Here is a 12674-nt window from a genome sequence, read left to right as displayed (position 1 = left end):
GCTGTCCATTAGCCACTCCTTGGGCATAGGTATGTGTAGCAAGGCCACGTGGTCCACCCTTGGGAGGAAAAACATAGGGAAAGAACTGTACAGGCTCTTACAATATGCTTGGGGCTGTGTGACCAGAGAATTCTGGGGTTCCAGGCACCCAGGGGCAGAGGCTGTCAGCTCTAGGTGGACCCATCCCCTTGACCCATGGAGGGATCACAGAAGGAGGACAGTCCAAAGGGGTTTTCAGGAGCACAAGGCCCAGGGCAGGGGACTCCTTTGTCCTGACCTATTGGTGATACTGAATTTTCCTGCCTATGCTGCCACCTTTAATGTAAATGACATATCAAAATTATATTCATCATCACTTTGTGAGTACATACTCACTTTCTTTGGATTTCCCTAATATGGCAAGGAAAGTATCACAATCCAAATATTTGTTTAAACTAGAAATTTTAGGGTCATCTTAGATTCTTCTTTCACCACTTTTTCCCAATCCTCTTTATTCTTTAGCTGAAACACCTCTATCATCAATAGGCTCTTTTCCATTCAAATTGCAGTTGTACTAGACAAAGCCTCATTATTGTTTTGCATTATAGCCATAACCTCTTAAATGGTTTTCCTGCCCATGTTATGTCTGAGCCCAGTTAATCCCCTGCTCTTTTTAAAGCACACCGTAGTTATAAGTCATTGCTATCTTTAAAAACTTTTGTACTGTCCACTGCCAAAAGGATAAACATAGGAGTTTAGTTAGCATAGACGGCTTTTTTTCAGTGTGGTCTCAGCCTCATCAGTAGCCTGGGCCCATTTTGCCTTTCTGTGTCCGCGTTGGGCTGTTCATTTTCTCAGAATATTTCATGCTTTTTTACTCCTTCCCCTTTGCTCGTGCTATTTCTTCTACCTGGGATGACTTTCTCCAGTTCGTTGAGCCCCACATTAAACAATTCTTTCCTCATCCATGACCTGATTGAATTTTATGTCTAAATTTCTTACAGTACTTATCAAATATGCTAATTCATATTGAGCTTAGCAGAATGGCAGAAGTGATTGTGCAATTAATTTGCTCTTAGTTTGGATTTCCTCCAAAGCACACCCAGAGTCTAGGATTAGTGTGCAAATACTTTATTTGACAAGTCCCGACATCGCTGGTACAGAGCAGGGAAGTGAAACAAGGAAAGGACAACGGCCAGTAAAGTCTCTATCATGGCAGGCGGCGGAGGTACCCTAACTCCCACTGGCAATGTCTATGGGCTGAGCCCAGAGGTCCCAATTCCCCTGTGCTTCTGACCAGCGTTAGATACAGAGTGGCTTCCCCTTCTGCAGAAAAACTCAGACAGCAGCAATGGGAAGTTAGTGGAGAGCACTATGTTGAGGCCCTTGTCAAGTGTTCAGGAAGTCCAAGGCTAGAATCCTGTTGTCTCTGTGGCATGGTGTGCGGTAAGCGGGGAATGAGGGCTTCTGGGCCTTCCATTATTACCAACCGTTCCTTATTCTCCAGCCACATTACCTCTGCCGGAAGGCTAACGACGCAGCAATCACTATAAAAGTTCTACTGCACTTCATTTTCACAGCACACAGTCCTTTGACAGAGGAAGAAACTAATATTCAGAGAATTTAATTCACAAAATTTAAGTCAGAAAATTTGGTTCATAGAGCTAAAGAGATCCAGGAAAGACATTTGAACTCAGGTTTACTTTTTTAAAAAAGAAATTTCAAATGCTTACTATAAAGCTCTTAGGAGAATTAATCTGGCTTTTCCAGCCTTAGAATGTCATCTATTTATATTTAATTTTAGAGTCAAAATATGGATTAAAATGGGCATTTTTATTTTCATTTCTATGCCTAAATTAAAAAAGAAACTATATTTAATCCAAATTTGTAAAACCTAAATAAGAGCTTTAGTTATTTGTAAATTTCTAACTATGAGAATAATTAGCAAAAAAAAAAAAAATGCATTATTTATTTTCAAAAATCAATTATAAAAAGCATTACACTGCAAAATTTAGTAAGCAAAGATAGTAAACTTCATTTATAAAATACTAGAAACATGTTCTAAGTGCCTAAATGTGTCATTATTAGAAAAATTAATGGATCCTTAACTCTAAAATTTATAACTAGATTTGTACTTAATATTTTTTTAAAGAAAACATTAAATGTAAATAAATATATACCTTGTGGAGTTTATCTATGAAAACTGTCCCAAAAATTTGAAATAGATTTTTTTTTTTTACTTGTAATAAAAATCCTGGTCACTTTATACTTGAACGATATTTTCATTCCTATAAATTTTATAGTTTGCTCCCAACTATTTTGGAAGCAGGTGGAATATAAAACATTAAAATACTGATTTCAACATCTACAGTGCAAGCACATCTAGTACTCTGATATTATACACCCATGAACAATCATTAGGCCAGCTCAGATGATCAACCTCCCCCCAAAAAAGGAGGAATTCTTCAAAGTATTTGGTATAGCATTTTGTCCCATTAAGCAAAATGTTCTACAAACATTATCAAGAGCTTATAGGTGTTGGGATAAATGGGAAATCATCCCAATGATATAAAAGAACATCTGTTTTGCCAAGAAGCTCAGTAGAAAATGAGCGTCAACTTGCTTTTGACTCAAAATAATGCAAAGAAGTGAGCATCATAGTTCTTGATGGTTTCTGGTCAAAATTCTGGTCAAAATATATTAAATTATTTTTTAAATTTTTTTAAAGAACTATTTATAGTTTAGTCATCAATTATCTTAGTTCAACATTTGCTCATAGATGTATGTGGGTATAATTTATTTTGAGTGCTTCCTCACCAATCCTACTGAAGATCTTAGCCCTGAATTCTCTCGTAAAAAATAATAATAATGACTTGTTGACCAAGCAAAGATCATCAACACAGAATATTAAGCAAAAGGTGTGGATGTTTAGAAATATCTAGAAAAGGTTAATTTGTGTTGTCTTTCAAAGGAAGAAAAAACACAATTATTCCTCGTCATATTCTAAGGCTGGGAGTTACCTATCAGAGTTCAGGCATGTTTAATGATATATCTTTAAAAGAATACATTTTTTTAAAGAAAGGAATGGAGGGAAGGAAAGAAGGAGAAAAGGAGGGAAAGAAAGAGAAAGAGAGAATTATATATTTGTGACTAAATTGTATTTTAAAGACTTTCCCATTTTATAGCCATATAAGCTGTGGCACATTCTAAATAAAACAGCCATAAAATTCCTTCTATCCCATATGTATTCTGCATTTGTAAATTCTGTCTCAAGTAAAATAAGCAATTGGGTGCGACATTTGCAAACTTTTATAAATACTGTTTTAATTACTCTACACTCCTGTATCCATCTGTTTGGATTCAAGACAGTGATGTCAAACATTATGAGAGTGTTTATTGCTTTGGAGTGGGAAGCGACACTTACATGGCACATCTGTGTATTTTAGAAGACTGCACTATATAACTCAAACACACATAGCATTATAGATAATTTCATTTTTATGTCAGATTAACACAAAATAATTATTAGTTTCAGTAAGTCTAACACTTCATAATAGTTCAGCTTAAACAAAAAATAATATTTTACAATTCCAACTGGCTTCTGAATTCACTGTATTTCCAACCATGATAACACACCAAAAAGAAATGTTAGCAATATAAATCAATCTTTTAAGAGGAAGAATTCTAAGAAGGCCACGAATTGGTATTAATCAGTTTTATCACTAGCCTTTATTTTACTCACTAATGTGTTCATTTAGTCAACAAATGCTTATTGATCTTCTTCTATTGGTAGCCCTTGGACTGGACACTTAATAACACAAAATACAATAGAAAATAAGTATTTCCCCTTAACTAATGCCAGTTGGTGATTCTATCCTCCTTTCCTTTGAAGGAGGTACCCTATCTAATTTGAAATACAAAAGACAATGTACTCGAATAGTGCAAGTCTCGCAAATAAATTCTCTTTTAACTTTCATGGGGTTCTTCCCTTTAGAAATTAAAGTTCATGACAATTTACAGAACTTTGACTTTATTCCACATCAGCAACCCTCACCCATATTACCACATCTAGAACAGTTCCACTTCTGGAATCATAAACTTAATTATTTTTTTCTGGCCCAATTATCCCATTAGTTCACTTTCTCACTGTCTTACTTTTGTTACAAGTATCATTCCACATCATCAAAATCCTCTAGTCCCTCTATTTTTTTCATACTATCATTCTGCGGTTCTTCATTTCCTTCCCTGAACAGTCTGAAGCCCGTGACCCATCATTTCCCATTACTACCTTCCAGTCCAACTTAACCCTGAATTAATTCCGAGATGTATGTTTCTGTTCCTATAGCCAGGCTTCTCGGTACTGTAGGGCAAAATCACACAACTCTATTGATTTGTTTCATGACACAGTGAAGGTCTCCAAGTCATCTGGGTTTCTAATCGGGGACAACAAATTACGTATGCAACTGTCCACAGTCAGATACCTCTCTCATTTTCATCAGATTTATGAATGTATTTAAGTCCCGTAATGCTAGGTCCTTACCACTTAACCAACTGACTATTTTTTTTAATTATTTTCCCTTAATTTCTTTGGCAAAAGTGTCTTTAGCTTGTACTTCTTTTCATTTATCTATATTCCAACCCATCTTCCTTGCTCAAGACTAAATAAATCTTTACCCTCCTCCTCACAGATTGTGCTTCACTAAGTTCATACTTTCTACTCCATCTTTTACTTCTCTACATTTTCCCTCATGTCAAATCTCTACCATCTTACAGAACTTTTCCCTGACTTATAACGGACTCTCTTTTTTTTTTTTTTTTCCGTTTTAACAGTTTTTAATGAAAGGTGTATATAAGATTACTTTATTCCTGCATCTTCTCAATTGTTTCTTCCTTATATTTGCCCTTTTCCTTTCCTACTTGGCGAGATTTGGCTTTCCGTTCAAAGATCTTTTTGCGGTCTTTGTCCAGCTTTAGTCTAGTGATAACCACCTTGCTGGGGTGAATGCCCACATGAACTGTCGTGCCCTTAGCTTTCTCCCGCTGCACTCGTTCAATGTAGATGACATACTTCTTTCTGTAAACCTGGACTACTTTGCCAATTTGCTGCCCTTTGTAGTGTCCTCGGACAACCTGAACTTCATCATCCTTCTGTCTCAGCTCTTTGGAAAGAGAAGACATAATCTTCCTGCGAATGTGGGAAGGTGCATTGAAATGTCTTTTACGGTTCTTGCTCCGGTCAGAAGTCACAAAGGGGTTGAACTTCATTTTGGCCGCTGGCGCTTCAGCGATGGCCACAAAAGGGAACTCTCTTTTTTTTTTTTTCAAAGAAAAAGACTGCTTTCTATAGTCAAGATTCTCAGAATGCTCTACCAGTAGTTTTCTCTATTTTTCCCATTCTCAACCCATGACCGTCTGCTTCCAACCCATTTCCAATGGTGGTATTTACTAATGCCTCCTAATTTCAAATTTAAATTGAAATGTTTTTGTCAACACACAATTTGACAATTCTGTCATACCTAATATTAGTAAACACTACTTGAAATTCTCTTCGTCCTTGGTTTTCATGAACATTATTTACGATTTTTCATCCTTCCTTAAGGCCACTCTTCAGCAGAGTCCATCTAGGATGCATTTCCTTCACCCACACCTCTATAAATGTGTGTTCTTTTTGTCTCTGACATTTCCACTCCTCTATGCTAGATATTTCTCATGGCTGATTTCCATGGTGTCATCTGGCACATAAACACTGATGACCCTTCCACCACCCCAGACTATATAACCATCTTAGATCTCCCTCTTAAGCAAAAGACTCATGTTATACTACTGCCTGATGGCCAACTGGGCTTCAAATAGAGAATAATATTTGTTAAGTACTACTTAATAGGCACTGTTGTACATATTAGACACTGTTCTACTACTTAGAATAGGCACTGCTCTACATATTTAAATATATGGATTCATTTAGTCTTCACAACAATCCTAAGGAGGCAACTATCATCATTATCCCTGTTTTATAGATGAGGAAACTGAGGCTAAGAATATTCACCAAAGGACGTATAGCTTGTAAATGAAAAACCAATCTCAACTAATATGCTAAATTGTTTCTTTAGAGGTCCTACAAATACTCAAAGCTGAAAATATTTTAACCCTAAGAACCCTTCCTTACTTAGTTAGACTGGGTTGGATGCCCTGCTTTTGTTGCCAAGGCTCCCTAGTTAGTACCCTTCTGTAACTCTTTTGGGGTTTTTTTGTTTTGTTTTGCTTTTTGTTTTGTTTTTTTCATTTTCTATCCATTTTACTAGATTATTAGCTGCTTTAGGCCTAGATCATATATTTTATTTCTGAAAGCACAAGACCCAACTCAATGTTTCGTAAGTAATAGGCATTTATTTTTAGTTAAGTAAATTAGTTTTAACGTATTGTCCATAATATTTTTCTAATATTTGTTTCACTGATCTCTATAAGAAATATTGTAATGTGAAACAGCATCAAAATAGTTCTCTTTTTCTTTTTCCTCAAGACAAACCCTGAGAAATTAATACAGGTTTTGCTTATTTGTTTTGGCCATAGATTGAAATCTACCTTTCAGTTTAATTGATTTAATACTTTTGATATGCCAAATTTCAAAACAATTTTCCAACACTGCTATATTCCATTAAGAAAGAAAACTGTGTATGTAAACACACATATATTACACAGATAAAGAGAAAAAGGCGAGTGGCTATTTCTCTAACTGGTGATAGTAGTGATTTCTGGGGAATGGGATTGTGAAAAGCATTTCCTACATTATAAATATTTATGTCATTTGTATTTTCTATAGGGAACATTTTAAATTTCACGAGTATTCTTTATATTAAAAAAATGAAAAGCAGAACTTCTATTTGCAAAGAAAAGTATTTCATCCCAGAGTCTCACCATAACATTACAAGTATAATGAGATTATCCTCCTAAATAAGCAATTAAACTCCCTTAGAGAGGGTCCAAGATGAACCTACTACATGTCACATTGTGTGAAAATACCACAAGTTCCAAATGCATTTATCCAATTTCTGAAGAGGTTGCTTCTTTAACCTGTTACTCACATACACTAACACTCAAACAACAACTTCCACTAATGTATTATAATTTTTGTTGCTGTTATTGTTCATTTAAAAATTGCGAGTGAAAGGCCTCCTGAGACATTTTTCTTCCCAGCAATTTCCAAAGCACTTGTTTTTAAAATCCAAACAGTGGTTTAGAATTCCAAATCAGTAACAATGTGTGTTTAGACTGAAAAATTAAAATACATTTCAAACTAAATATTTCAAAATCAATTTCTTTCATGTTTACTCATCAATTCTTTGGTTCCAGGCTCTGTTTTCCCTGAAACAGTTGACAGTTTTGCTTTTGGTATTAAATAACATAGGATTAGTTGCCTAAGGGACCATCTGTTGTTCTACGCTCTGTCATGACAATTCTGAGGCCTTCAGAACTGTATCCTGTGGTTTCTTGTTAAGGGGAGAAGGGCATTCTCTATCATGAGCGTAAGCCTCAGAAATGTTGTCCATTCCAAACGAATCAACATGCAGCTGTGACATGTGTCCAGCAAGACAGGATGTTTTTGTTTCATTATATGTGAACATTACTTGATGTTTTAGCAGATGGGAATGTAAGTTTTTTGTGTGTGTTTTTATTTCACAAGACTGTGCTCTATGCTGTGAACATATTATTAAATGCCTTGAGAGGTTTTCTCCAATTTATTTTAAAATTATTGCTGACATTCCTGATCAAGCTATAAGTAAAAACAAAATCTTATTTATTATGTCAATTAGTTTTAGACAATCGACAATATTTATATCCTTTTAAAGTCACAAGAGATGAAGGTTGTCTTATTTTACAACTTCAAAGATCTTTTAATAAAGTCTTAAAAAGCTCAAGAATATATGAATTAAGCACATTCAAACAAGGGTATTACAAATAAGGGTAAACAAATTCGTGTGTTCTCAGTAAGGTAAGGTGAAGGAAATCTTGCCAGCAGTCAGAAGATTTATACTAAGTGGCAAAAGAACTTTGTGAGATGTGTGGCAGAAAAGAATGTGCTGAAAGTCGTTCCTGGGTCTACCCCATAATTCCTTCTCCTTTAAGAAAAAGGATAAATACCTTCATCCTTTATGTAAAGTTGAATACCTGTACCAATTTTGTTTTTATATTTATTTCTATCTATGTGTAATTATTTGAAAAATATAAACAAACTAGTCGTATTTTATTCATCAGATTCTTAAATATCCATGATGTATATATAAGACACAACTCATGGACCATGGGGTCACAGAAAGATAACTGTGGTCTAAAGGGTTCAGAGAGAGAACATCCAATAATCACGATTCCCACCTGAAATGCAAAGGAAAACCCAATATGAAATAGAAGTGCAAGTATATAGTCATCTCCAGAAGTAGCAAACTTGAAAAATTCCCTGTGAACGTGTTTACAAATGAGATCACAGTGGCCCCAGATCTCCAGCAAGAGACCCAGGGGATTCAGTGCTATAAGAAATACACCTCTCACCTCCTACTTAAGTCAATTCACTAATGCAAAGAGGGAGTTAGGCAGCTACCAATTTTACTATAATGTGTCTTAGACAATTAGATAACCTTAGAAATCTTTTGTTTAATTAGAAAAATTAAATTAGAAAAACTGCAGAATCTAAGGGAAAAAACATGAGCAAAGAAGAAGAGTTTGTGTCAATCATGGTCCATGTATCTCAAGAATATAGACCTTGTTTTTGGAAAAAGTGTTCAACTAGATAGCTATATTTGGTACCATGGCAAATCACTTCAAGACTTCTGAATGAAATATCCCCCAAACTATCACAAACATTTTGTTCCTATTTTGTAGAGCACCCTTCTGGTTACTAATTTTGTTTTTCAATTTCCTGCACACCTAGAAGGTGATGATGCCCAGGTATACCGTGTTTCCCCAAAAATAAGACCTCGCCGGACCATCAGCTCTAATGCGTCTTTTGGAGCAAAAATTCATATAAGACCTGGTCTTATTTTAATATATGACTGGGTATAATATAATATAATATAATATAATATAATATAATATAATACCGGGTCTTATATGAATTTTTGCTCCAAAAGACACATTAGAGCTGATGATCCGGCTAGGTCATATTTTCAGGAAAACACGGTATAAAAATTAATAAGTTAGCCCTGCAACTTATAAAACCTTCTATGATGAGTTTAAATAGTATGAATTGACTGATTCAATGTCCATGGGAGCACAAACAATGTAATTTGGAATGTGAAATCTAACATCATGAAAGGTAACCCAAAAGACCCTGCCTCCACTCAATGCCACTGAGCCTCCAAAAGTCATCAGGACAGAAGTCAGTTCCCAGGAAGCTCAAAGCCTAATAATACACTTAAATGTGTATAATTACCATATTGGAACAGAATGATTAGCCTATCACAGATACTCAAGCACCGTGAAAACATTGACGAAGAAAAGATAGGATACATTGTAGTGAAGGAATGAGAGAAGCTTAATAAAAGAATCAGACAGCCAGTCAAAAATTATTTTTCAGGCTTTATGGCATTGAGCTGGGATTTGAATTTGGACAGAGTGTAAGGAAAGAAAATGTCAAACTAAAAAAAAAAAAAAAAAAAAAAAAAAAATGATACTGTGAGTGAAGTGTTGCACTTCACTGAATGCTTAAGTAATTGAGAGATTCTAATTTGACTGATTTAACTATATATAACAGGAGAAGAATCTATAAAAGTAAATTGGGTTTGGATCCTTGTCCAGACCTGGATTTCCTCGTATACCAAGCTAAGGAGTATAACTTTAAGCACCTGGAAGAGGAATGTTTTGAGCAGACATACTACACGCCGGGTCTTGTCTATGCTCACCTTATTCTGACAAACAGGAAGGGCGGATTTTGTATGAAAGAGTCAGGAGACAGTGGAATCACTAGAGAAGCTATTGTGATAGTTGAGGTGAGAGTTAACAGGACCTAGCCTAGCAAAGCGGCAACAGAATGAAAAGAAAGTAGGAGATAGGTCATTATAAAATTTAGTTAGCAATTCTATTGTTTTATTGATGTGCCTTGTATAATCTAATCTTGATATTAAGTTACAACATTAAAGCCTTCAGTTACAATGCACTAAAAGATAATACCAATCTAAAATAAAGTAATTTCATAATGTATGTATTTATACACCATTTATTGTAAACCTCAGAAGAAAAAAAAATCTGCCATTGTGGGTACAATTATGTAAGAGTTCAATATTACCTATTTTATAGAGATGTAACTTTGAATAGATTGATTTGATGCCCTCTCTCAACTGAGAAAGTTACTGACAGAATTAAAATCCCTAGCCATCTGGAACTGAGGAATAAGAAAAGCTAAATAAACGTGATTAATATAAAGATGGTGCTGCTGATCACACTGTGTCATCATCACTCCGAGTAGCTGATCCAGGATTGTTGCATCTTTTCTTTGCCAAAGGAGGTGAAATGGGAACATACGCATCAAGTCTTCCTAGAAAGATCCATTTATTCACATATTCCTTCACTCAGTTGACCAACACTTATTTGGTACTCACTGTGTGCCAGACAGAATATTAGGCTCTGGGAAACAGAGATGAAAGAAGACAAAGTCAGTGGCTTCAAGGAGCTGATCTCTAATCAGAGCAGTGGCCAAGAAAGCCCACAGCACCTGGGTATTGTGTTACGACAGAATAAAGGGTACACTAGGCAGTGGACCTGGGTATCAAAAAAGGGAGGGAGAGACAGGGTAGCCAGAAAACTTCACCCAGAAAAAGGAATACCTAAGTACTAATGAATGAGAAGTGACAATTATTCAGACCAAGAAGGGAGAAAAAGAATGGTATGAAGGAAAAGAGAGTAGCAGAATACGCAAAAGCAATGGGAAGGTGGATGGCCCATCCAGGAAACTGTTTCAGAAAGGCTAGATGAAGTGTCAGGTGTTAAGAAAGGAAAGGAAAATAAAACTGTCTAGGTACGAAGGGACAGTTAAAGTGAGGGCTCTTACATATGGCACAGGATTAGAACTTTAGTACTAGGTGAAGAGCCAATAAAGGGTTTTAAGCAAATGGTGATGTAATCTTATCAGTTTTGCATTTAAAAAAAATAATCAAATTTTACACTCCTAAAATTTGGCTCCACTTCAATAATATATGTACCTTACTAAAATTTACTAAGGTAATCCTTCACATTCCAAACACCTTCAAATTTTATTAAATAATAGTAAAATATAATTATACCTTAATATTAGGACTTTATACTTCTTTTGCTAATACTTTGAGCTGATTTCTCTCAGTTTAATACAGATATGTAGCTAACAATGTTTTAATTTTTCTTTTAATGTCACAGTAAGAAATTTATCTAGTTATTATTTCTAGATTTCTAAACTTAGTGTTCAATTAAAATTTGGTAAAATTAATCATTATTAAAGCATTGCATACTTAAAGGACAAATTTGAAACCATCATCCTTTTCTACAGTTTATTAAATTAAAATATGTGCTTTAACCCAGCAAAAAAAGAAAAAAGCTACCATACAGAGAGCTACGTAGTCCCTTGCCCTTTCCTGTTGGTGCCTAAACTTTATCATGAGTCATTGCTTTCTGGATGATTATTTAGGAGCAAAGGTTTATTTAATTGAAACTGTTGATGTGGAAATTTTCTGAAGTCAAAATGCTAGTGTGGAAATATTTCTAGAAATCATGTAGTCCAACCTCCTATATTTTTGCAGCTAAAGGTAAATTGAGGCCCAAAGCATATAAATGGCTTACAAGTTTGTACATTCAGCTGTTTTGAGATCTAGGAATAAAATCCAGGTCTCCTCAGAATACAGTGTTCTTTCCACTTTTGTAATTTGCTGATGAGTTAGCTGCTGCTTTATGATATGACACATGATATGCTTGACCAAACTTGGCATGGCTCACCTGTTCTTCCTTCTGTAGATACCACCTTGAATGAAATGATCACCTACCTTGCTAAATACCTGTAAGTCATTCCAGGATCCTTTATTCCACAAATCCAATTGGTTACCATGTCCTGTTAGTTCCACTTCCAAATAAATTTCAAATCTATCTTCCCTCATTGTTCTTCCTGCTGTTGATATAATTTGGGCAGTTATCATATCCAACTTTGATTACTCTAATAATTTTCCTACCTTTAGTCTCTCCTCCAGTCGAACGTTGCACTTGCTCTAGAGCGAAGTTTTATTTTTAAGACGACAATTCCAATCGTTAACTACCAGTTTAAAGTCCTCCAATGGCTGACCACTACTTTAAAGACAATAGTCCTAGGGTACCAAATACTACATAATCTGGCCCCAGATCATTTCTTCCACCATAATCCCACTGTACCCTGCGAGCAGTTTCCTGAATGTGACATGCTGTTTCTTGCCTCTGTGCATATTGTTCTCTCTCTTTAGAATAGCCTCCTCCTCCTTATCATGCAGCCAACTTATTCTCACCTTTCAAGATACCCTCAAGCGAAACTTTCTCTGCAGAGTCTTCACTGAATTCCTCCAACACCTGGAGGTATTAGGTGCCTCACTTTTAAGTTCCCAAAGCACTTTGGGCACAAATCAATCATACTACTACCCAACTGCAATGTAATTGTAAATTTACATGTCTATCTCTTACACTAATCTTAAACTTCTTAAAAGTGGGGACCTCTT

The 12674-nt window shown here is 35.4% G+C and overlaps 1 protein-coding gene across 1 annotated transcript; it reads right to left on the bottom strand.

The window, feature by feature from the left end:
- Window positions 1-4803: 4803 nt before the first annotated feature.
- LOC117025015 (60S ribosomal protein L26-like) lies at window positions 4804-5266 on the bottom strand. The gene has a single exon (XM_033110779.1). It carries the CDS (start codon window positions 5242-5244, stop codon window positions 4840-4842), a length of 405 nt encoding a protein of 134 aa, XP_032966670.1. The 5' UTR covers window positions 5245-5266; the 3' UTR covers window positions 4804-4839.
- Between the last annotated feature and the right edge of the window lie 7408 nt (window positions 5267-12674).

Source organism: Rhinolophus ferrumequinum, chromosome 7, assembly GCF_004115265.2.
Source record: "Rhinolophus ferrumequinum isolate MPI-CBG mRhiFer1 chromosome 7, mRhiFer1_v1.p, whole genome shotgun sequence".
Classification (NCBI taxonomy): domain Eukaryota; kingdom Metazoa; phylum Chordata; class Mammalia; order Chiroptera; family Rhinolophidae; genus Rhinolophus; species Rhinolophus ferrumequinum.
The sequence above is the reverse complement of the archived record's forward strand: the minus strand, read 5'-3'. Positions and strand labels throughout refer to the sequence as shown.